Genomic DNA, 26,723 nt, shown 5'->3' with positions numbered 1-26,723 from the left:
AACACCTTCACCACCTGACTCAACACCCACCTCCCTCCCTCATGTGTCATTGCCTGGCTGGTAATGAAAAGGGGAAGGAAGAGGAAATGATGAAAGAACAGTAGAGTGCTGGAGACTTCTAGAGAGTTTCTCCAGCACTCTGTGGGAAAGAATAAACGTATTTGACCTAAAGATCTATCTAATCTAATCTAGGCTATCTATCTTTAGGGCTGACACAAGTTTGTGCAACACTTGGCCCATCACTGTAGATAATTTGCTGAAGCTTTGTGCATGATTGCACTACTGGGTTTGGCCAACCAGTCAATCAATAGCTGGCTAGCAGTGTTGGCCTTTAGGCTAAAGCCAAAGGGTGGACAGACTACACAGGAGTTCAAGGTTCACCAGATGCTGGAGGTTTGGTCAGCCACAGGCTGCACAGTCTGATACTAGAGTTTCATATTCTTTTGAAACACTCCAGGAGATTTTGTGTCACTTTAGCTACTTGTGTTTTCCCATTTCTAAGGTGTATTAGTCTGTACTGTGATTCATTGGCCTTTCTCAAAGCACTTAGGATTTGTGAGCTTGTGGTATGCTTGCACAATGACATATCTGGCCAAGCCCTTGAGCACAAGGACATACATCTTTCAAGGCATGGCATTCATATCCATCTAAGGTGGTCTAAGAAGGACCAAAGATGTTGTGGAACCATCAAACATTTGCTGCATAATAGAGCTAAGAATTTGTGCTTGGCAATAGCTCTGACAAGATATTTGCAATTCAGGATGAGTATGACTCCCCCCTCCCCTTACAGTATGCCAGAGCTCTTCCCTTATATCAGTTCCAGGTGGTAATCAAAACAGCCTTCCCAAAAGTCAGGTTGCCTCCAGAGGAGTTTGGTACACACTTCTTTCATCATACTCAGCTGTGTGCCTCGGTTTCTCAGCTCTGCAGATTCATTCACCATCAGTAGATGGTGCTCTATGCTTTTCCATAATTATGTGAGGTAAATGCCATAGCTTCCTGTTTAAAATTTGACACATTATGCCTAACGTTTATGGGATGCTAACAGTTTTTCTCTCTCCTTTTTAAAGATGTTCTTGGGAGGTAAACCCTCATGTTGATATTGGTGTGTGGCCACAGTTTCATTTTTGGGGCCAATTGTCAACATTTATTTATTTATTTTACTTTTTAAAAAAAATACTGCCAAAAACGTACGTCTCTGAATGCTTGGGTTGCAGGCAGCCTGAGTGTTCACATGATAGAGGAGTGAGGTAGAACAGTGGGCTCATGCCCTTCTACCCCACTATTAGCCCAGGTAAAAAATTTGGGCTACCTGGTCACAGAGTGCCTGGATTGGGACCATTCTCAGCACTTCTCATGACCGGTTCTAGCCAGGTAAGGCTGACCTAGCCTTGGTAGAGTCAGCCATGAGAATGACCTTGGTGTCTGCTTTAGCCTCAGGGAAGTTGCACTAGAGTCCCAGCTCCCTCCGAGCATCAGGACTCTGAGTGCACAAGTCAGACAATCCCCCAAATGGATTCCATTTTCAAACACCTCTGGGTCCCAATGCCTTGAGAAGCTGTTCCATGGAACTCTGTCAACTGGGCATCCACCTCTCCTCAAAACATGTACTGAGTTAGTTCTGAGCAGATTATCAGACCAAGGTAATTGTCCCCTCAAGTAGATCACCAAGGCTGAGGCTGCAGACAGCCACAACAGTGTATGTAGATGATCAGCAGCAGAGGACTCTACAGCATTCCTCTCCTACCATTCCATACTCGGGAACTCACTGTCAAACATCTGCAAGCCAAAACTGGAACATGTGAATATGCAGGCTCAGGATGCCTGCAACCCAAGCATTCACAAAGCTCGGTGGCAAGAACACCCAGCAGTGGGGAAATTCCCCAATCCACCACACTCCAGGCATGGTGCATTTAGGGCTTCTTCCTCTGGCCCCCAGATCTGCTGCTCAGCACAGCACTACAACAAACAGCAAAGCTCTCAGTTGCACAATGATCATGTGTGTGGAGGCAGGTAGGAGCCTGCTTCCCTGCCAGCCCTCCCTGACCCCCGTTAAGTTGGTTGTATGTATGATCTCATTGATTCTTAAGCCTGTGTTGCTCACCCATGAAAGAGAAGACAGCGATCTCAGCTGAGGATACTGCCTTCTAGAATTTATACCTGCACTATAGTGTGTCACACCGCAGAACTCTGTGTAAACCTCTGTGTGAAACAGGTGGTTCTACTCCTACCTCTCAGGCAGAATCCAGATAGTGTCCCTTGGAGACTGTTCTTCAAAATCGAAACTTTCATATGGTGTCCCTCAGGGCTCCATATTATCTCCAATTTTGTTTAACATCTACCTGAAACTGCTGGGGGAGATCATCAGGAGATTTGGTGCAGGGTGTTATCAGTACACTGATGACACCCAAATCTATTTCTCCATGTCAACATCATCCAGAGAAGGCATGACCTCCCTAAACGCCTGCCTGGAGATGCTAATGGGCTGGATGGGATAACAAACTGAGGCTAAATCTAGATAAGATGGAGGTACTTATTGTGCAGGGTCGGAACTCAGGGGACGATTTTGATCTGCCTGTTCTGGATGGGGTTACACTTCCCCAGAAGGAACAGGTGCACAGTCTGGGGGTGCTTCTGGATCCGAACCTCTCTCTGGTGTTCCAGGTTTAGGTGGTGGCCAGATATGTTTTTTATCGGCTTCTGCTGATACGCCAGCTGCATCCATTTCTTGAGATAAATGACCACAAAACAATGGTACATATGCTGGTAACCTCAAGACTTGACTACTGCAATGCCCTCTATGTGGGGCTGCCTTTGTATGTAGTCTGAAAACAGCAGTTGGTACACAATGCGGCAGCCAGGTTGGTCTCTGGGTCATATTGGAGAGACCACATTACTCCTGTATTGAAAGAACTACACTGACTGCTGCTAAGTTTCCAGGAGTGTTGGTACAACCTATAAAGCCCTAAACGGCCTAGGCTCAGGGTATTTAAGAGAACGTTTTCTTTGCCATGATCCCCACCACCCATTAAGATCATCTGGAGAGATTTGTCTACAGTTGCCATCCCTGGTGGCTTCGCAGGGATGGGCATTCTCTATTGCTGCCCCGAGGCTTTGGAATGTGCTCCCAGTTGAAATAAGAGCCTCCCTATCTCTGACAACCTTTAAAACAAACAACGTGTGGGTCCCCAGATGTTGTTGGACTTCAGCTCCCATAATCCCCAGCCCCAGTGGCCGTGGGTTGGGAATTATGGGAGTTGAAGTCCAATTACATCTGGGGACCCACACGTTGAGAAACCCTGCTTTAAAAGGTTAGTCAAGACACATCTGTTCACCCAGGTTTACTTAGATTTAAAATTTTAATAGTTAACACTTTTAACATGTTTTAAATTTTAGATTGTTTTAATGTTTTAATTTTTTTTTAATGGTATTTTTATTGTAAACCACCCAGCGACTTGAAATTAAATAAATAAATAAACCTATTTAATAAAGTTGCAGCCCAAGCTTAGCTCATATCTTGTCTCTCATTTCTAGGTGTGGGTGCAAGGCTTAATATTCCATTCGGCAGGAAATCATAATTACTGCCTATTTAAACAATATTTTTAAATGGCAATGAAGACTACTCCTTATAACTGAATTAATCACGGATATATGACTACAGCCTGTAGAGGTCTTTATGATAGTATGATAGTTTTTAACATATTGTCTGGCGAAACCGGCTGTCCTTACCCCAAAAACGGAGTGGTGATGCGGCCCAAGGAGACAGGGACAGGTGGCAGCCGGGGAGAAGCAGAGGAAAGACTGCCAATGAGCAGGGACTCGACTCCAGTGGATGAGGGGCAGATGCCTGAAAGAGCTGAAGGGGAAGTGCATGAGGATAACATCAGCAGCACGCCTCCTGAAGGGAGGGCGTCTGAGGAGGAGGAGGGAGAAGGGGGAGAGACATTGGCAGCAGCTGTAAAGGGTAAACAATTACAGTGAATAAAGAGGGGTGTTGGCCCATAATTGGGCACAGGGTGATGCTCAACCCCCTCCGCATCCCTGCTCTGAAGCCGGACCCAGTAAGCCTAGCCAGGCTTGGTAAAGGGGACAGGGACATGTAACAGGACACATATGTAACTTAATCAAGAGATATAAAATAGTAGTTGATGGAGTCATTTCATATCCTGCTTTAGCATACAAAATATATACAATCATTCCATAATAAGTGCCAAAGTACTTTAAACAGACAAAAGTGATGGTGGTACTGAATAATAAAATGGCAGTTACTACACTACAAAAAGAGGCTTGGCTTTTGAAAGTGTTAAACATGAAGGTATGATGTTACAAATTTATGAACTAATTGCTAGTGTTATTCTGAAAGTTTCATATTAGATCAAATTCAATATGCATTCTACTGAGTACCTCCACTGTGATAAAATGCAAAGTTATAGTAGGATCTCTTCAATTTACACAGAAGATGTATATATGCCTAATAAAACATTTCCCATAAGCTCATGCTTCTGTTCTTTGTATCTTATCCTAAGTCTATAAATGTTGTGCAAATACTTCACAACAAATTTTAAATTAGTATTCTGTAGCGAATGTTCAAATTTGTTACATGCTGACATTCACATGTGAATGACTGCAATTTCAGAAAAATTTTCTGAAAGTTTGAAAATAAACACATAATTTATTTCCCCACTTTTGAGACATACCTGAGTGAATGCTATCAAACACTAACTATTAGGAAATCATCTAGTGACTGTCAGCATTCACCAGTCTATCTCTATGTTTTTGGATTTGTCTGGCATTGTCAACATTCACATGTGAGGCATTTGCCAAAGTCAGACATTTACCAAATGCCAAACATTCACTGTAATGCATATGGCATACTCTTCCAAGCTGAGCACCAAAGAAAGAAGCAAGGCCTGATCACATTGTGTAGATAATTCCATGGTAAAATATGGAACAAGTATTAATGACTTCATCAGATGCAAGTGGATCACACAACGTATGAAAGTAGAAATGAGCCAGATACTCATCAAACAGTACAAAATAAAAATACAATATCAAAGTTTTTGATATTGAAGAAGGCTTATCAAAATAGCGCATAACCTCTTCTTTGGTTCCCCTCCAGCTACCCCAATATGGATGACATTAATCCAGCAGAAACATCACAAAAGTAATATTAGATGATTTGCCAGTATGTCATCACACCTACAAGATATGCCCCACTCATTAGTCATCATCATAAGCCCCACTTTTATCACACTTATACCAGTATGCTCAACTACTGCTGTTAGTAGTTCTGTAGGCACTGCAGAAGACTATTCAGCCTGGAAAGGAGCCAGATATAACAGGTGTATAAGCAAAAATATATAAAACAAGCATTGAATTTCACAGACATCAGAGCAGTCAAGTGTATTCCAAAATGAAGCAGAGCTGTTAATAGGAGCTACTGTATATAGAACCCTAGGTAAATTTCCAACAGTGAGTGAAATGCTGGGTCTGTATTTAAATGACTGACAATTTTTTATTTAGATTCTAGATATAGGTATAGGTATAGGTATAGGTATAGATATAGATATAGATATAGATATAGATATAGATATAGATATAGATATAGATACAGATACAGATACAGATATAGAGAGAGGAACCAAGAATATTATTGGGAGGAAAGATAGGCATGATTTATCCAGTGAGGACAGCTACTCAGAAATAGCTGTGGGAACATTAGGCTGAATATCAAACCAATGAAATGTTATTAAATTGAAAAGCAGTAGAAAAGCAACAGCACAAAAGTAACTTGGATGAACTGATTTTTTTAAATAAAAATTGGCCTCAGTAGCAATTCACATCTGGTCAAAGACCATAATGAAGGATTTACTTACTTACTTTACTCAATAGCAATTTATTGTTGGGATTGTTCAAAATGTGAATAAGGAGCCAAACTCCATAACATAACATAACATAACATAACATAACATAACATAGGAAGGAATAGGTGATTCTTCAGATGCAATATTTTCTAGAAACTTTCTTACGATAGTTTCCATAAGGAGGTATCCTTGCTTTTTCTTAGAAGAATTATCCACAGAAACAAACAGAAGTGAGGGGAAAAACCCGTGTGAGATCTACCAGAAAAACAAATATTGTATTACAACTAGCCAACAATGCCCATAGCTAAAGTCCCTGTGGTGCAGAAGTGGTTAAGACAACTGCACATGTGCATTTACATTGTACCTTTTACAAAACCATCCATGCCTCCTGGCTCTAACCTTATTTGTGCAAATTTTTGGGACATCAGAATGAGTTCTATGTTGAGCTCTTCCTGTCAGGTTGGCACAAGGGAATTACCTCGGCCACGGCCAGATTTTGTGCAGCTGCTATAAAAATAAGAAATGCTTTAACAAATTTTAATTGATATGTTTTATGCGTTATTCTTTTCTTTTTCTTTTCCTTTTTCTGATAATTGTATTATTGCTCCTGTTGTATGTATGTTATGTTTGGTCTTATACCGTAAATAGATAGATAGCTATAGCTATAGATAGTCTCTAGAGTGGAATTTTGGTAAATTTGGTTATATTTCTATATTGCCCCAAACTTGCATCTCTGGAAGGTTTACAATTAAAATCATTTAAATATTAAAATCATCAACATTAACATCATTTAAAACCCAACATTAAAAGTATTAAAACTATAATTCTAATTAAAAGCCTCGGTTGGACAAATATGTCTTCAGCCCTTTTTAAAAGTTGCCAGAGATGTGGGGGCTCTTATCTCAACAGGGAGTACATTCCAAAGTCCAGGGGCAGCAACAGAGAAGGCCCATCCCCAAATAGCCACCAGACAAGCCAGTCAGAGGTGTAGCTAGGAAAAATAACGCCTAGGGCAAGCACTGAAATTTGCGCCCCCTGTCCAAACATCTGACACCCATCTTTCAGATAACTTTACCATAATACAAGTCAAGCTCGTTAAATACAAGTCAAGCTCATTAATCTTTTAATATTTCAAAAACTATTTAGCAGTGGACGTAGCCAGACCAAAAAATGCTGGAAAACTACAAATTTCAGTATGCTGGGGCTCATGAAATACCCAAAAACTATGCGGAGGTATACTTGGAAAACTAAACAGAAGTGTCTGTCTAATTATCTACTATGCATTGTAGCATCACTATTACATCAGTTTTAAAAATAAATGGAGAATTTGACTTCCCAGATACTCTGAAAATAAATAAAGGACATGCAGAGTAAACTGTGTCACTGCTTGGAATATATTCTAGTATTTAAGAAAGACAGTTAAAATGAGAGAAAGAGAGCAAGAAACTCCCAGTGGGCCTTAATACCTTAACACTGATTCAAAGACAAATTCACCATTAATAGCCATATTATGAAGACATCACATTTAACTCACTTATCACAAGAAGCAAAGAGCAAATCCTAGCTCCTAGATACAATCCTAGCTCATATGTTTCTGCTCAGTATTCACAAGCCCTGATTCTCTGTACATAGTGCCAAACTATATATGTTTACAGTGACTTATATTATATTAAAAAAATTTTTACCTGTAGCCCCTTCAGGGGGCTTCCTAAAGGCCTTGGGGGTGGGTCTGCAAAGGTTCCCCCCCCCCCGCTGTCCTCTAGGGCCTCACAGGGACCATTTGAGCATGTGCGGTGGCCATTTTTAATTTTTTTTTAAAATAGCTGTTGAAAACAAAATGGCCACCGTGCATGCTCAAATGGCCTCTGCATGTCCTGGCATGGCCTGGGAAGGCCATTTGAGCATGCGCAGTGGCCATTTTGTTTTCAGCAGCCATTTTAAAGATTTTTTTTAATTTTAGAAAATGGCGCCCCCCCTTCAAGTGGCGCCTGGGGCACGTGCCCTGCCTGCCCCACCCTAGATACGCCCCTGGAGCCAGTGGCAACCATAGACGTAGCTCTCCAGAAGATCTCAACAAGCAATGAGGCTTATGGCAAAGAAGTCGTTCTTTTAAAAACCCAGGGGCCTAAATGCATTTGTATTATGTGGACTAGAGTTACCTAACATTCATGGGACAATCTACTATTAAGATAATTTAGTGATAGTGCAGCTAAAAATATTGATGACATCTCAGCAGAAGGCAGCATTAAAAATAATGCCAAAGAAGATGCCAGTAAGACCACATCCTGTGATGGCCAAATAAGATATTATTATGAATCCAAAAGCTAACTGCTCAAGATTTATGTCCTTTTGGCTGATCCTAATAATGATATAACTAGAATGTAACTTGTAGGTTTTTTCTTATAAACCACCACAGCTACTGTACCTCTATTTTTCATAGTCTAAGGAAACACCTAAAAGTGACTGTAGACACATAGAAAGCTGCTTCTATTGAGTCAATCCATTGATCCACCTATGCTGATAGGAAATGGCTTTCCAGGAACTCAAGTAAGCATTTTTCCCGACCCTACCTGGAGATGCTAGAATTGAACCCGGCATCTTTTGTAGAGATGTGCAAACTTATTTGAGTCTGAATTAATATGAACTCAAAATGGACCATTTTGAGTGTTTTGGACCCTTAAAATAAACAGCCTGTTTTAAGCTCGAATCAAAATGATCCTGTTTCAAGCTTGAATCAATTTGAGTGTTTCGAGCACCATTTTGGGGGGCTGTTTTCCCCTTGCTGATTGGTTTTCTGGCACTGACTTCTGATTGGCTTAAGATCTCCTTTCTTCTTAGTTGACTTGTTATTCAAATATAGGGATCATAAGAACAGCCCTGCTGGATCAGGCCCAAGGCCCATCTAGTCCAGCATCCTATTTCGCACAATGGCCCACCAGATGCCGCTGGAAGCCACAGGCAGGAGTTCCAGCTCCTATGTGTTCTTTTGGGGGGGGGGATTCTAAATTTGTTAAAAATCACCTGCTTTCCCATTTCTTCTGTGGGTTGGATAGTAGATAGCACTCATCATGCCCTACCACCCAACCCACTTTGGTGTCCTAGGAGCTACCCACTACCCATGGGGAACAATGGGATGTTTCAAATTCCTCATTGTTCCCTATGGCTGAAACATGCAAAACATTTGAATTGATTTGAGTTTGTTTCGTTAAAACAGCCAGCTTTGGCACTGTCACAACAAATTGTTTCAAGGATTTTGCTATTTGTTTCAAGCTCGAAACAAATCACAAAATCCATTTCATACACATTCCTAACCTTTTGCATGCAAAGCACATGCTCTACCACTGAGCTATGGCCTCATCCCTCCATCAGATAGGGCTGCTGATCAAAGCAGAGTATCTGTATGGCTCCCAACTCAGAACGAGTCTTGTACAAGTTTGTATACACACATTACAGCAGAAAAAGAGAACTTGTTCATGACAAGTCCTTAATCTGGCTTTCACCCGCACTAATCAATATAAATAAGTAAGCTGGTAAGGGGCCTGAGAAGCACAAACAGGGAATGGAAAAAAGGTCTGAGAAGTCTGGCATCTTCTTCATAATGGGGTCCTTCCTGAATTAAACTAAAATGAAGTGTGAAAGGCAAGACCTTGGTAAAAAACAGTTTAGAATTTGTGAGGCAAAAAAGAAGAAGAAGAATGGCTAAAGCTATTTATTAAGTACACAAGAATCACCTTGTTGGATAAGAACAATGGTCAATGTAACTGCAGCATTCTGTACCTAACAGTGGCCAAGCAGATGTCCTTGGGAACTCACACATAAGATGCAATGTCAATAACTATGCCTATCTATTTGACCCTAACAACTTGAAATTAGACGTATATATGAACATGGGGGCTATTGAAAGATCTGATCCATGAATTTGTCTAATCATCTAGATATAAATACCAATAATTACTTCCATAAGTAAATTATGTAATGGGTGAAGAAGTACTTGATTTCCCCTATCCTGAACCTCCTGTTAATCAAATTTCACTAGATGACTTCATAATCTAGCAATTTCTGTCTGTTTACTCTTTCCACAAAATTCATGGTTTCATAAAACTTATTTCATATTTTCCCCTTAGTTTTCCTTTGAAAACTAAATTTATTTAGTTATTTATTTAGCCAAATTTATTTAATCAATATACATCTATGGAAGACTAACACAAAAGCTTATTAAATGGCTTTGGAATTCTGTGCCCAAATGAAACAAATGATTGTAAATAAGATGTGTAGAATATGTGGCATTCATGTATTAAATTAAAGCTCTTCTGGCAATGAATTTCAGAATAGTTGTTCACTCCTTTAGTGGTTGATGTTATTTGGCCACAGGCATCTTTTGTATTATTGCTGAAGGCATAAGACTCTGTATTCCAGGCAAGTGGTATTTGCATTGCATGTTACTGTCTGTTTACTGCTGGAGCTATTTTTCAAACACAATATCCAGTCAAAACCTCCACAATAACACTTTTTCTGCCACAGCAGGTGTTCTGGGGGGTCTGAGTGCCAACAGTGAAATTCTGATGTTTTGAAATGGGAAAGAAATTACATATAATTGTTCTGCAATCATTAACATCATTGTATAGAATGACAAAGCCATTTACCATTTATACTTTCACAAACCCATTTTCTATTTTAATGCATGGTAACATGCAATCTGTAAGGTTAGTGATTTTGTAAAGTTTTTAAAAGGTCCATTTGAAGACAACTTTGCTTTTCACACAGCATGATTCACAAGCCTATTATATTTAACTGGGATACTGTTGCGAAATAAAATGTCACAGTCTATTTTTGTAAAGTACGATTTTAAAAAAGAATAAGTAAAATGACTTTATAGAAACGTTTAACATAAAACTCTCTGAATTCAGTACCAAAAGCAATTCTACTGCCCCCAGACAGGATAGTCTATGACGAAATGCTTCTCATAATATTAAAAGTTATTTATCTCTAGTAAATGGCAGAAATTGCTAAGAAGTGTGGCATGTTTGCCCAAAACCTATACAGTTGTGGTATTGTGGAGCTCAACATTAAGAAATTATGTTTTTATCGTAATTCACATGAGACCTATTTTCCATGAGGAAACTAACACAGATTTGATTATCATACCTAAGATAGCTTCAGCTCCTAAACTGCTTCATATGTGATTAATTCCCCAGTAGGAAACATCAGACATTATCAACAAAGAAAAGAAAAACCACCACCAAAACAAACCCTTGAACTTGTAAAGCTTCCAAACCTGTTTTTCCACTTAAGAGATGGTGCCAGGCACTTTTGTGAGCAGACTGCAATGTGTTAACAAAACTGTTCTGGAGGTGTGGTGGAATGCCCTGAGACTACCTTTGGACTTGTGTGGGGAATTAGCGGAACTATAGTGACCAGCCTGTTACAGTATCCATTTGTGCAAAGTTTTGGTCTGGAAATAACGAGAGAGAGAGAGAAATGGTACAATCAGATATGTTCAGGAATTTAGGGGTATGCAGGCAGCCCCAAGACAAGCCATTTCGGTAACAGATGTGACACAGTCAGACCAGATAGTTAGAAAGGAGGATGTAAGAGTGAAAAGAATCAATGGTACCTGCTGGTATAAAAAGAAGGCAAGCAGTGGAAGGAACAAGGAGTCAAGTTCACTCGAAGTGAATTGCCCTGATAAAAAGATATGAGACTGAGGAACTAGGGATGCTGGAGCAAAGCAGAAAAAAGAGTGGTGCTCAAAGGACTGATGAGGCCAAGAAAAGATCCTGAGAGTCTTAGATCAAGATCGTGTTGGAAGAACTGCTATAAAGAGAGATGAACCAGCAGCTAGGCATCTCTGCACTTCTTACCCACAATAACCACTGGGACTAGGATAAAGTTATATAGCTATAGCTCCGGTTCCTTGGCCTCAGTCAGAACTTGACAGCACAATTGCAGACCAAAAGGTTTGGACCCAATGGTGCCTGACAATAGTAATAAGCACTTAACCTTAAAATGACCTAGCTCTGAAAGCTCTTTTCAGAAGTTTTGCACTTACTGCAAATCCAAATCCAAACTGGATGATCATAAACAATGCAGCATAAAACTTAATATGAATCTGTATTCTTGAGCCTTGTGCAATTAGTGCAGTAAATTGTGATAAAACAGATAGAATATTTAAATATTAGATGTCCCCCATACAAGATTATGATCAGGCACTATTAGATCCTATCTTAGAAGCAGCAAAGTAAATGTGTTCCTTTACTTCGGATCCAAAGTAAAGGATCCAAAGACCACTTAAAGAATCTGCACTAGCAAGGTGACAACTGACATTCAAAAGCCCTTGGTATAAATACACTCCAACGTTCTCAAGTTAAGCAGCCAAGGATCTGCTACTTAGACGTAGAGATACTGACAGAGGACAAGTAGTCTTTATATAATCTTTGCTCTACCCTTTTAAAGGAAGGAAGGCTACGATGAGACATTCAATAAAAGCCCTGATCATACTAATGAAAGTAGGAAGGGGAGGAGGATAAAAACACAGCATGTAAAAGGACACGGCAATCTGCAATTCCTGATTACAATCATCCCTGAATCCTAAGCAACTCCCGAATATCAAGATTATAGAATGATCATCCAATGAGTATCAACATATTACTCTGCACATTCAGCACAGCTCACTCTTGACATAGAACCCAAGTTACACATCTTAGAAAGCCAAAATTATATAGGGCTAGATAACATAGTAAGAACAGGCACAATCATTGCAGTGGTTGTGACCCAACAGACAATTCCATGATGATTTTTGGTAGATTACATTATTTATAGACATTGGTTGATAAACAACATAGGCATACATTCTGGGCAAGTCCTTATCTCCCAGGACTAATGAGAGATGCAAATTGGAAGTGGAGTTTTTGAGGACAGGTGAGATTGACCTCGGGTTTTTCCCATTTTTATTGCTCTCTGAAAAAACATCATGTAACCCAAAATGGGTTAAATCCAGGGATATTCCATAGCCTCTGGCAGGCTGCATATCCTTTTCTATTATTGAAACATAATTGCCTATGTAGGGCATAAGTTTGTATTGGAGCATAAACTGAATGGAGGAAACCTCAGCAAGATTACTGCTCATCCAGAGTGTATTATTTTAGTGATTTCCCCAAAATAGTGATTTCCTCAGTCCCAGCACAGCATCCCTCCACTGGCCTATTGCTGGTGTCTATCTTATGTTTCTTTTTAGATTGTGAGCCCTTTGGGGACAGGGATCCATCTTTATTTCTCTATGTAAAAAACTTTAGGAACTCATTGAAAAGCAGTATATAAATATTATTATTATTATTCCCCACCTTTTAGTACTTTGGAATCCATCTCTCTCCCTCAATATTGAGGCATGGTAGATGAAACAATTTTCTTTCCCAAACGCATGAGGCATTTGTCTTCTCAGCCAATGGTATATGCAGAACTCCTCTTACTTAGGGTGACCAGAGACAAAGAATTACAAGGAAGATTCCTGACCTACAGTAGTTGTGTGGGAAAGGGAATGCAACTGATGCAGCTACTCCTGGCGGGAGGGGGAACCCCTCTTTTACCAACTAAAAAGTTACAGAACTGCCCTTTGCATCTAGTTTTATATTCCTACTGTTTTAGGGAGGTAGCTTGTTTCACAGGTAATATGCGTGAGAGAGGAGTGCCTTTTTTACTGATCCCCACTTACAGGCTCCATGTATGCAGGGGGCAATTGTTACCTGTGCCACTAGAGGGCATTACAAGAAGGGATGGTTTGCCCGTTCCCTCCCACCCACGGCATGTTGCATTCTAAAAAAGTCTTTCTCTGCTGTAATTCTGGGTTTATATTTCTGGATTTATTTATTTTTTATATTTATATAATTCTGAATTTTTTCTTGCAAGCAACAGAGGGTCTTTCCAGACGTCTGGATTTGTAGCTCTGCTTCCCCTCACTTCTCAACTAGTAAACGTATATAGTCAGAATTCCAAATACCCTTCTTCAGCATTTAAGCTGAAGAACAGTGAGTACACATGTTCACAACACCTGTCAGTATAAGAAGAATGCAATGCTACTATCTATTGCATATTAAATGCAAGGGAGAGGTGAATATGGAAGTAATCACTGTTTGCACTAGTATGGTGAGAAAGTCTGGACTGGGCCATAAATATCCTGAAATGATCAGTTCTCAGTTTTCATACCTTTCATAAGTATTTAAAAAGATATTCTGTGTTTATTCAGCTTTTTCATGAACACAACTGACTGTAGGGGTCACATTTTACAGCACCAAGTGATGTCACTATTCTTTTCTAAAATTGTTTTTGGGATTCCAAAGTACAATCTTTCTTCAGCAGTGGCCAATAAGGTGCCCTAGGGAAGAGCACAAGGACAAAATGACACTATCTATTCTGTCTATTATATCCTCAGCAAAATCAGAGATATACTGTCTCTGAATATAGCCTTCTAACTATCATTACAATCGTGATGGCTTTCCAGTTCTTTATAAAACATTCACACCAGAGTCCATTACAGTTCATAGCAATATTGTGGCAATTAATTCAATAACTTTCCCTCAATTTCAGAGAAACCCTGAGCTTTTGTATTTCAAAAAGGACTGTGTATATTCCCTCTATTCATCATTTCCATGTGCCTCACAGTCTTATATACGTTAACATGGCCTCCCTTTATGTTTGTCAACCTTTTTTTGCCAGACTCCAGTGTTTTTAACAGTTGCACAACAAGCAGAAATTCAGCAGGTGAAGTTTTTCCAAGCACCAAATCTGCTTGCCTAGAACAGCATCAAGTGCTAAATACTTGTTTCCTTTTACATGTATGAAAGCCATGCCAGGGGGAAGAAAAAATGATAACTTGCCAGCTACTCATGCACCATCTTTTCTTCCATGCTAAATGAGTGTGTAGCTTATTTGTAATTTATTTGCAGAGGAACAATTAAATGTTTATCCCTGTAAGGATTAGGTACTTTTCACTGTAGATGATGCACACTCTTACATTACTGACAGAGTCATGATTCCATATTTGGAAATTATTCTGTTACTAGCCAATCCCGCACAGAGCATCTGTGCGGCGCTTTGGGGACGGCTGTTTTCCCCTCCCTCTTCCTCCTGCCAGGTCTCTCCTCTCTTCCCCTTCCCTCCGGCCTGCGCTCTCCAGCCCTCCTCCCCTCCCATTCCCCCCTACACACAGAGCAGGCAGATGGGGCGAGGAAAAACAGTGGCGGCGGGGCCCTTCTTGACCACACACTGCAGCTTTTCTCTCCCCCCGCCCACTGCCCGCTGCTGCCTTTCTCGCCCCCCGCCCACCGCCACCTTTCTCTCCCCCCACCCACTGCCCCCCGCCACCTTTCTCTCGCTGCCCGCCGCTGCCTTTCTCTCCCCCCTCTTCTGCCCGCTGGCCGGCCGGCCACAACCAGCACTTTCTTCCCCCTCTCCTCCTCAGTCCTCACTTCGGAACTCTCGCAGCGTGTCGTGAGAGTTACGCCGCCAAATCCTGGGCACGCATGTCCCAAGAAAATTAAATATATAGATATTTCACTGTAATTGTGGCTGTATTTAGTTTCACTTGGATTCCTGAACAAAACCTCTTATTGCATCATTATAATGTGTTGGATTTTGTTTTTAACTGAGCTACATAAAGGCTCTCCGATTCAAGTAAATCTTTTATATTTGAAAGGGATGGCAGGAAAAGCTATGAGTTAAATGAAAAAGATCAAATGCAATAAGAGTTTGACAGATATATGATTTTAAACTCAACAGTCTGGAAGCAAAGCATGGTTTTCTCTCCAAACTGTGTGCTATAGCATGCATCAATAAACACATGCAATCCGTTATTTATGTAGCCTTTGCTCCTTGGAAATGAAGATTCTACCATGTCCCCATTATTTCCCTAAGTTACAGTGGCCAAAAGGAGCAGGGAACACAACAAGCCTGATTGCTACCTTGATCCTAAACATACCAACTACTATCCAGTCCTGCACATGCACATGGGGATCTGTCATCATGGCCTGTGGAAAGATGCTGTGTGACTTTAGAGTGTTCCATCTGCAGTATTGGAGTGCCAAGCAGTCCTTATACTGTGTAGGAGCAAGTTTTATCAATATCTCCTGCATTATATACTCAGGATCCAAACATTAGTGTTTTTATTTCTGAGCATTAATAGATTGGCCAGGATTTGGCCCTTTTTCAATGCAAATCTTTCAGCACAATTTATGAAACAATTTATTTTATAGCTCTGAAGGCTTAATGATAACATGCACACACAGAGAGTTTTGTATCCAAAGTGTGTATACACAAGAACTCAGAAGACAACTTCCCCATTTCCTTCTCCCTAGAGCAGGCTCTGTTGCCCCCCCCCCCAAACTTTTTCTGAGGGCCTTCAGACCCTCTGGAAGGGGTGAAATGGAGCACTGAAGGCTGCAGGGGGAATTAATTAATCCCCCAAACCAGGCACAGCAACCTTTTGCAAGCTTCACTCATGGAAGAGCTTTAAGCACAATACTGGCTAACATCCTGAATAGCAAGGCAAGTGTCCTTCTAGGGCCGGCAGAGGCATGATGGAAGCCTTTATGCAACTTAAAAACATAAGAACAGCCTTGCTGGATCAGGCACAAGGCCCATCTAGTCCAGCATCCTGTTTCACACAGTGGCCCACCAGATACCTCTGGGGAGCCCACAGACAAGAGGTATGTGCATGCCCTTTCTCCAGCTGTTGCTCCTCTGCAACTAGTATTGAGAGGCATCATGCCTCTGAGGCTGGAGATGGCCCATAGGCACCAGACTAGTAGCCATTGATAGACCTGTCCACCATGAATCTGTCTAAGCCCCTTTTAAAGCCATTCAAGCTGCTGGCCATCACCACATCCCATGGCAAAGAATTCCATAGATTAATTATGCGCTGTGTGAAAAAGTACTTCCTCTTGTGGGTCCTAAATTTCCCAATTATCAGTTTCATGGGGTGACCCCTGGTTCAAATGTTGTGAGAGAGGGAGAATAATTTATCTCTGTCCACCCTCTCCAATCCATGCATAATTTTATACACCTCAATCATGTCTCTCCTTAGTCGCCTCTTTTCCAAGGTAAATAGCCCCAGATACTGTAGCCTAGCCTCATAAGGAAGGTGCTCCAGGTCCCTGATCATTTTGGTTGTCCTCTTCTGCACCTTTTCCAGTTCTACAATATCCTTCTTAAGATACGGTGACAAAAGCTGTACACAGTACTCCAGATGTGTCCGCACCATAGATTTGTATAAGGGCATTATAATATTAGCATTTTTCTTTTCAATCCCCTTCTTAATTATCCCTAGCATGGAATTAGCCTTTTTCACAGCTGCCGCACACTGAGATGACATTTTCAATGAGCTGTCCCCACCACCCCAAGATCCCTCTCCTTGTCAGTTACTGACAGCTCAGATCCCATCAGCGTATATGTGAATTTGGTGTTTTTTGCCCCAATGTGCATCACTTTACACTTGCTTACACTGAACCACATTTGCCATTTTGTTGCCCACTCAGCCAGTTTGGAGAGATCTTTTTGGAGTCCCCATTCCACCTGGGTGTATGCTATTGCACAAGAGCCATTAGAATTTCAAGTGCTCCTTGAGTTTTGGAAGGGCCCTCTAAGACCAGAGACACATCACTACAGGTCAGAGACATGTTTCTGATCTTAGAGAACCCTTCAGGAGTGCAGGCACTGCTTGGAACTCTAATGGCTCTTGAGTAACAGTACATACAGGGGGAATGGGGGAGTTGTGTGAGGGCTCCTGTTGTGTCTCCATAGTCTCTCAATGTGCATGCTTCATTCGTCAGGATCATTGTTCCCTCTAAGGCATGTGCATGCTCACAAGTTTTTTGATGTCCGCTCAGTTAATTTTAGATCCTACTCAGGTTGAATCTGGAAGGCCCCACTCTGAATGCATGTGCATGCACACTGCCTCGATACTGCCACCCAGAACAAAACTCATTTCCGCACACAGATCACAAAAATTAGAGAGAATACTGGTCAGGATGTCAGCCACTGTTTATCCATGTACTGCTGAGAGTTTGCTACTCATTTCTAATCTTTAATTATAGAAAGGCGGACTCATACAAATAAGCCACCCATTGAGAAAGCGTCACACAGATTTAAATGGACCCTACTGTTATATAAGGGATTTGGAGGATCCCAGCCTTATCTGAAAAGGAAAGCTGAGATGTTTCTTTCAAGATGCTCCTATGATTGAAGGGGACACAGAAACACACAGAGAGATAATAACGGTGACAGTTATCAATAAAAGAGTCTATATATTTGTTTACAAAATTTATACCCCACTCTTCTATTAAAAATGCTTGAGGCAGCTTTGTACTAATCAATTGTATTTCAGAAACATTCATTTCACCAAAGATATTTTACCCAAAGTGGTGTTTTGTAATAATATTCATAGGAACATAGGAAGCTGCCATATACTGAGTCAGACCATAGGTTCATCTAGCTCAGTATTTTCTACACGGACTGCAGCAGATTCTCCAAGGTTGCAGGCAGGAAACTCTCTCAGCCATATCTTCAAGATACCAGAGAGACAACATGGAACCTTCTGCTCTTCTCAGAGTGGTTCCATGCAACCAGGGCAGACCATGCTTAGCTAAGGGGACAAATCATGCTTACTATCACAAGACCAGCTCTGAGGTTGCCCTCCCCTCAATTTAATTAGCACCACTAACCCACATACTCATTCATACTCAGTCACTGCATCAGAAACTGCCACAGAACTGGTGGGAGAGAAACCCTAGATTTTGCGGGCAGCAGGGATTTGCCTGACTCAACACCCACCTCCCTGACTGCCCTCCCCCAAGGAAAACAGTCATCTGTGCACCCCAAACCACTAAAGAACTAGATAAAATTCTAGCTTTCAAGAACATGACAGAACCTTTTGGTTTTAATGTCCTTGGTATTGTTGGCAAGATTCTATTTCTGCTTGGCACTCTCCGATTTCTCTCGGGGCTTGTTTTCACCTTCCTTCATTTTTTTGTATTTTTTCATAAACTCTGAAATCCAGGGCAGTCAAGATTCTTCTCAGGTTCCCAAGTATTGTGCTCCTCAGAGAATCCTTTCCACTTGAGAAGATACTCCACTTGACCCTTCACAACACACCTGTCTAGCACCTTCTCCATATGGGAGTTTTCATAGCATCTGTGCTATGAAACATTCCTTTGACTTCAATCTCTGCTTTGTCCGTGTGTACAAGAATGGCAGGCTGATGGTCAAAAGGGGGCTCTTGATTGCCCTGTCTTTCAACCCAGGATAAATACCCATGTAACACAATCTGATCTAGGATTTAATTTAAACCTGAGCTCGAGATTACTGTGATAACTGATGTGAAGTACTTTGTATACTCTCTAGTGCAGGCCTGCTCAATTTAGGCCCCCCAGCTGTTTTTGGACTAAAACTCCCATAATCCCCAGCCATAGTGGCCAATAGTCAGGGATTATGGAAATTGTAGGCCAACATCTGCAGGAGGGCCAAAGTTGAGCAGCCCTGCTCTAGTGCTAAATAAATTATTGTTATAGTTTTCAAGCCAGAGCCTCAGTTGCTGTGAAGCAATAATTAAGGGACTACCATTCTATCATCTATGAACAACTTCACACATTTGGATTAGAGATAAGGACTTCCAGAGCAGAGGAATAGCTGGCTTGGCAACACACATAATCCGAGTGCCACTCAAAGAGCATACAATCCACAAGGTGAGTCTCTGGCTATCTTGCAGTGTCATACAGCAGGAGTGGGCAAAGAGTGAATCATGTGGCTACTGGACCACTGGCCAACTTCTGGTAGACTACCTAATGTCTATTGTTTGTGGTATTCTCACAAAGACTGCTAGGCTAAATGATCCGATCTGCTAAAGTATTTCTTATGTTCTCAAGAAAGAGTGCATTCTCAGGATCAAAACACAGATTAGTTATACTGTGTTAAGTAATCACTAAAGTATGAACTCTTGCTAATTTAATACACCTCAATGGACCATGGGAAATTCTTCTTTTTAAAAATAAGTCAGGCCATGGAAGACTGAAGTTAGCCCATTTCTGTCACAGAAGATGCAACCACATACCATTGATTAGCAGCATCCCTACACCCTCTGACATTGCAAGACAACTGGTGGTGGTGGGGAGTTATCTCTAGGATCTTTAGATGCAGTAGCTTGGGGGTGCAAAATATCTTGGGTCAGCCCTAAGCAAAGGATGTAATTTCCACCAGTCTGGCTTGACTTCAGCACTTTTTATTTTAGAAATCAAGCGCTGCAAGTGAATGGCCCAGGTATGCTGATCAAAAACCCTGGGATACCTTTTCTATGTAGACAAGGTTTGGTGGTTCAGACTGCAGGGCAGTGCACTACTTAATTGTGTAAACAAGCCCCAAGCTAGGCCCTCCTCTTGTATGCCTACCTCAACAAAAGAACTGAACTCCTAAATGTGCAGTAATACAGCTGAGGGAGAAATAAGCACAAGTATCACTGTATCAGTTACTAAACTGCAACCTCTTGAAGACAGCAGCTTGAAAATGACTCACAAAAAATAAAAAGTGGAAGCGAAGAGAGAAAAATCAGATTTTCTTTGACTTGATTTACATGGATTTTGCAAGTATTCCAGTATATAGACCTGCTCATGGAACATATCAAATGGGAAATGTCTTGCACATTCCCCAAGTGGTATACTCCACAGGAAACCCTACTATGTAGATGATTTTGAATAGCTACATCTAGAAGAGAGCACATTATAAGAAGTACAATGAACTCTAGCCCTCAACGTGTTTATGCAATCATATCTAACACTGCGCTTATACATCTCATGTAAGAAACTATAAAATATCAAGCAAGGAATCCCCTACAAATAAACGTGTTTTAGGACTGCATTGCTTGGAACAGGATTTGTTAGTTAGCCTAACGGACAATCTAATAAGTTAGAAGCAAGTATTACGTGCAAGTTTTATGTGTATACTGTTCGTGTACCAAAGGGTGCAATTAATCTTCAATATTTATGGCCACAATCAGAACCGTATGCAGGAGGCAAATAAATAACACCAGACCCCTCACTGTGCAGAATTCAGGGAAGAGTTTAGAAGCAGATACCTTTTTCTGAATGGGAAGTTCTATAGAGAAGGGCATTTTGTTCTTTGAGCTTTGAACAGCATATCTATCACTCCACACTATTCAGTGGTACCAAGAAGAAAGAACCTCCAAAAGAAACCAGTACACCTTTACTCCACATCCCATAGATAACTGGATTATGTGAAAGATGGGAAGAGTTTCTAACACTCCGAGTAATGAATACAAGTTGCAGTCTTACCAGAGGACACCTCATGTAGGAAAAGGTATACATTCTTTGCCTGTGAAGTGCATGGAGGCAAGGGTAGGGAGCGGGGTGGGGGGTGGGTAAGCTTTCCACTTTGTATTCATTGAGAATATGAAATGGAGCACCTTGGACAGCCCTTTGGAAGGATGTCATGTCAAAGACATACTTTGGATTTTGGAAGATGCAAGGCTAATGGCAAATGCTGTTGGGGGAAATCAGCAACTGTCCATGGTTTAAGTTTCTGATGAGCAGGTATCAGGTAAAAGGTTTCCTATCACATAGAACAATGGCAAATATAATGGAATAAAACAGTTTTATTCATTGAAATGACCTCTTTCATCATGAGGTTCTCAGAAGCAAGCAAGTGCCAATGACACTTTTATCACACCTAGCAATTTTTAGGAGCTGCACTAGCAACCTTCCTCACATCCTTCTCTCTTCTCTCACCTCCCTGGGCAATGATGCGTGCCAAAGACTTATTCTCGTTAGCAAGCATATCTATTTTGGAAACTTCACCTTTTTAAAAGTTGCATTATAGACTGTAGGGACTCTCTGTTCCTGACATGTTTTTTCCAGAATGAATGAGATAAATGGTGAAGGAGTAGTGGAAGGAATGAGTGTATTTGAAGATTCATTTCTTATGCCATCTATACTCCAACAAACAAGACATAGGATTTCACAAGGGGGCAAGGAAAGGATCTTTCCCACCTCTTATCAGTAAAGTTAATATGTTGATTACTTCAAAATCAGATTGTGCTAGCTGGTATAAACCTTACAGAAGAATGGTTTGAAAGCTTTTTTATGGAACATTATGGGAGGTGCAGGTTTTAACCCTCTTGGTCAGAGAATGCTTTGCATCCATTTCGAATGAACCTCTTTTTTTAAGCACAGAAGAGATACCAATTTACCTCCCAGCACAATTTTCACATTATAAACATTCACTACGCCTAGATGTCTGCTATAACAGAGCGGATTGCAGAGGTTTCAAAGACCCTTCTTCAAGCTTTATTCATCAGCTTTACCTTCCTGCACCTGCAAAGCTTCTCTCAATTGACAGTGAAATGTAACCTAGACCGAAGTTTCAGGGATCAGGTATCTGGCATGCAGCATTTAGCAACCCAAGTACAAAGTTGACAAGGATGCTTTAAACACAAGGAATCGCAGAGCAAACAGCTCTCCTTCTGTACCAAACTGGTACCGAGACGGCTATTAAACAGATTTAAAGGGAGATGGCACAGAGAATTCTCACTGCTTGTCTGTTTCAGATTGTATCCTTGCATTATTTTCCACTTCTCCAAACAATTCTGCCTGGGTAACCAAGCGCAAGCAGAGAAATAGTTTTTTAAAAAGAAAGAAAGAAAGAAAGAAAAGGCTATTTTGTAATGCAATACAGCGGGAACAGTTAAGATGACAAAGGGGGGGGGGGAAGAACCTGATTCCATCCTGACCTAGAAAAACAGATACTTACAGTTCGTAGGAACTGTATTTCATCTTCCCCTCCTTCACCCCCTTCAGCCATGGCTCTGGAAGAAGCAGCTCTGCTCTGCCTCCGATTGCCTCCACTGGCGGCGGCAGCCCGTTGGGATCAGTACAGCTCCTTTCCCCCTATCTGTATTAGCATATAGCTAATCCATAGCCATATAGGGAGCCCAGCTAACTCCACTGCACTGCAGACTGTCAGTCAACCCCCTCACTGCCAGAACCAACAGAGCTGCCTTTCCCAATTCCACAGCAAACTACCCCCAATCCCCTCACCCTCTCTCTCTCTCTCTCTAGGGAGAAACGTATTGTGAAAGCATTGCAGGAAGCGCTCTATGCATCAGTAAGGTTCCCCCCTCCTGCTTTTAAATGTCTCTCGCCAGCACAATAATGGGGAAGTGTTAATGAAAGCAAATCTCTCACTCTCATTTTGCCAGATTAGTGTCTTCAGATTTTTTGCGTGTACAAAAAGTATCCCAATCAGCAACTGTTCTCCTACTGGTGAGTATTTCAAAGGGTGGGAATACTGACTATCAGCATCCTAGGGCTATCATTTTAACAGCACGTTTAAAACATGTGCAAATTATTTATTGCATTTCTACATGAGCAGCAGCAATTCACACTGACAAGTCCATTTAATCATGTACAGGAGCTATGTATAATGGTTAATAATGTTGCCATGTCCAGAATCGGAATCAGCCATTGTGAGCTTAGTAAAAAGTTTTCATCTGAACCATGATGAAATGTAAGTAAACATGCTCATTCTCTTTGGGATCCACTTGCTCCCATACCACTTATATTTTATTTTATTTATTTATTTATTTTTACACTTGTATCCCGCTCTTCCTCTGAGGAGCTCAGAGTGGCGTACATGGTTATTTTTATCCTCACAACAACCCTGTAAGGTAGATTTAGGCTGAGAGATACATGACTGGCCCAGAGTCACCAAGTGAGTTTTATGTTTGAATGGGGATTCGAAGGGTCTTCCCAGTCCGAGTCCAACACTTTAACCACTATGCAATGCTGGCTCCATTCTTCATCAGTGTAAACCCTACAGTCCTATCCTGTGCATATTTACTTGGAAGCAACGTTCACTAAAATCAGTGGGGTTTGCTTCAGAGTAAACCTGGTTTGAATCAGAAGAGCCTATAATAATATTTCAATCTTTTTAAAGTTCGTAAAATAAGGGTTTATCCAGGGGCATTCCCAGTAGCTACTGCGCCACTCTTCCTACAAGACAACAAAGACCAAAAGCCACAACTCACTAGTAAGTTCTCCCACACACACCTCTGAAACGAATGGGAGGTTCCACTAGAAAACCTGTTCCACTTTCGGAAGCATTTCAAAGCCTTGTCCATTGGACTAGCTTTTGGATTTAATGGGTGCCTTTGTTTTAGACTCTGCTTTCATACTGACCAGTTGTATTCAACTTTCACCAACACATACTTAAAACTACATCCTGTCCCAATCCCTAAGGATGGGACTAGTTGAAAATCTAAAGAAATATGTTCATTATCTCAGTAGGCAACTTTGAGTTTCAATTTGCAGATGGAGCCATGGGGAGGTTAAGTAACTAGCCTATTAAAAAGTACATGAAAGCAACAGAAACTAATTATTAAATCTCATGGGTTTCCTTAAACATACAGGAAAAACCATGAGCGAGATCCTATGCCCTTTGCAACAGCAGCAAATACTTTTGCTCATGGCAGGAAAGGTAAAGTGTGCCGTCAAGTCGATTTCGACTCCTGGCGTCCACATTGCCCTGTGGTAATGCCCTTTGGTAGAATACAGGAGGGGTTTATCATTGCCTCCTCCCGTGCAGTATGAGATGACGCCTTTCAGCATCTTCCTAGATTGCTGCTGCCCATAGTCTGGGAAACATACCAGTGGAGATGTCCAACCTGAGGGTGGGAGGAGCTTTCAGTGCATTAAGAATTATTAAGTGTGTGTTGTGGGGGCGGATGATAACTGAAAGGTCCCTGTGCAAGGATAAACAACGCATGCAGAAGGTCCAAGGTTCATTCCCCACCATTTCCAAGTCAGAGTGGGCAAGATGTATCTGATACCTTGAAGAAGCATTCAGGGTTGCTCAATATCCTGCAGATGTTGGCCTACAACTCCCATAATCCCTGGCTATTGGTCACTGTGGCTGGGGATTATGGGAGTTGTAGTCCAAAAACAACTGGGGGGGGCGCTAAGTTGAGCAGGCCTGATACTGTACTGAGCTAGCTAGAACTATGGACTGATGTCATATGTAACCTATATATATGCAGCTTCATATGTAAACCACCTTGGGATAAATTTTATGAAAGGTGGTATATAAATTGAACAATAAAATACATGATACATAGGTTCTTGTAGTTCCTTAAGAACAGAAAACTGCAACACCTATTCTAGCAGTCTAATTTACCATAGCATGTGTTTCTCTCAGCATGAACTCAGTTCACACACAACGTTTGAGGCAACCTTTCACCCAAAATACATTTAAGTATGAAAAATGTAGATGTATATATGAGATTAAGGAAATAAGTTATCTATAGATTACAAACCATGCAAATATCAACATCTTTACAAAGTAAACTTCCTCCAGCAGTGGGAAGAACTCCTAAGTGCAGGAGTCTTTCCCTCCCCCACCTTTTGAATGCCAGAATGTAAAACCCTGTAAAAACAAAATTGTCAAGGGCCTATCAAAGGACCACAGAAAAACCTCCTTTTGTCTGTCAGCAACTTGCATCATAAAAAACTTCCCTGCTGTTTACCTCAGAAGGTGGAATGTACTGAGCACATGCAGCTCTAACGCACTCCCTCCTCCCTTCTGGGAGGCTTAAAGGGCACAAGGTTCTCAGTTTGTTTGACATCTGGGTTATAGAGACTGACAGAGAAAATGTGTCCTCTTACTTCCAAGACATTCAAAAACAATTGAGTACCTTACTTTACCTTCTCTCTTCCTTTCTGCTTTATTATTCAGGTTTAAAACAGACGTGATGAATAACTGAATAACCTGCCTTAAAAAAAAACCAAAAAAGTTTAAAGCAGTTTTTTAAAAAAAGTAAAACAATATTAAAGGTAAAGTGTGCTGTTGAGTCAGTGTCAACTCTTGGCGACCACAGAGCCCTGTAGTTATCTTTGGTAGATTACAAGAGCGAGTTACCATTGCCATCTCCCATGCAGTATGAAATAAAAATTATGCCTTTCAGCATCTTCCTATATCGCTGCTGCCCAGTATAGGTGTTTCCCCATAGTCTGAGAAACATACCAGCAGGAATTCGAACCTGCAACCTCTGGCTTGCTAGTCAAGTCATTTCCCCACTATACCATTCGGTGGCTAAAACAGTATTAGGAGGCTCCAATTTTTATCTGAGCAGCAACACTGGTGGAAGGATGTTTAACCCTTCCACTACATGCTGTTTTTCTGATTGAAACTGCATCCTCCACCAGCTGTTATTAGCTTCACTGAGAAAACAAGACCCACACAATACAGCTATGTTATGCATTTCCCCCTGCAGATGCCACAGCTTAAAAATATAAATATATTGGAGCTCCCCACCCACCTGCCATGGCTGTTTTAAATGTTTTTGTTGTTTTTTTAAAGTTGGGAGATGGAATCATGAATGCCCCACATCATGTCTGCTTTGACCCTCAGAAAGAAAAGTAGCACACTGATGTAATCAATAAAAACTTAAACGTTGATGAAGTCTTCTGCACTTTTTGTTTTCTAATGTCACCCACAAATATGCAACAGGCTATAATGTTCATAAATCAAATCCTTAGATTGGGTTTCCCAACTCTGTTCTTTTTCCAGCCACAGTTGGAAAACGGTACCATGAAAGGAAAGACAAATATCACAACATAGGTTTCAGTTAAGTCTTTGTGGATTAAAGAGAGGTGAGCAAAACCAGAAGAAAAGAAGAAAAATTCCCCAAAGGAAATATCTAAATGCAAACCAGCACATTCCCCTCATAAGAGATAGCAGCAGGTGGGGAGGCTGGTGTATTGCATGTTCCCATCTGTAGTTTTACACTAATTATGAAGCTTGGCACGTTGC

At 41.1% G+C, this 26,723-nt stretch overlaps 1 protein-coding gene across 21 annotated transcripts in view; it reads right to left on the bottom strand.

Moving 5' to 3' along the window:
• Nucleotides 1–22,863, bottom strand: part of RYR3 (ryanodine receptor 3) — a 644,727-nt gene extending 621,864 nt beyond the window's left edge. For 20 of the 21 annotated variants that reach the window (XM_053280309.1, XM_053280347.1, XM_053280383.1 and 17 more), the window contains exon 1: nt 22,668–22,863. In XM_053280309.1, the coding sequence (XP_053136284.1) occupies nt 22,668–22,718 (51 nt within the window). In that variant the 5' untranslated portion in view covers nt 22,719–22,863. The other variant, XM_053280472.1, reaches the window with a different exon arrangement.
• Between the last annotated feature and the right edge of the window lie 3,860 nt (nt 22,864–26,723).

This window comes from Hemicordylus capensis, chromosome 1 (assembly GCF_027244095.1).
Source record: "Hemicordylus capensis ecotype Gifberg chromosome 1, rHemCap1.1.pri, whole genome shotgun sequence".
Classification (NCBI taxonomy): Eukaryota; Metazoa; Chordata; class Lepidosauria; order Squamata; family Cordylidae; genus Hemicordylus; species Hemicordylus capensis.
The sequence above is the reverse complement of the archived record's forward strand: the minus strand, read 5'-3'. Positions and strand labels throughout refer to the sequence as shown.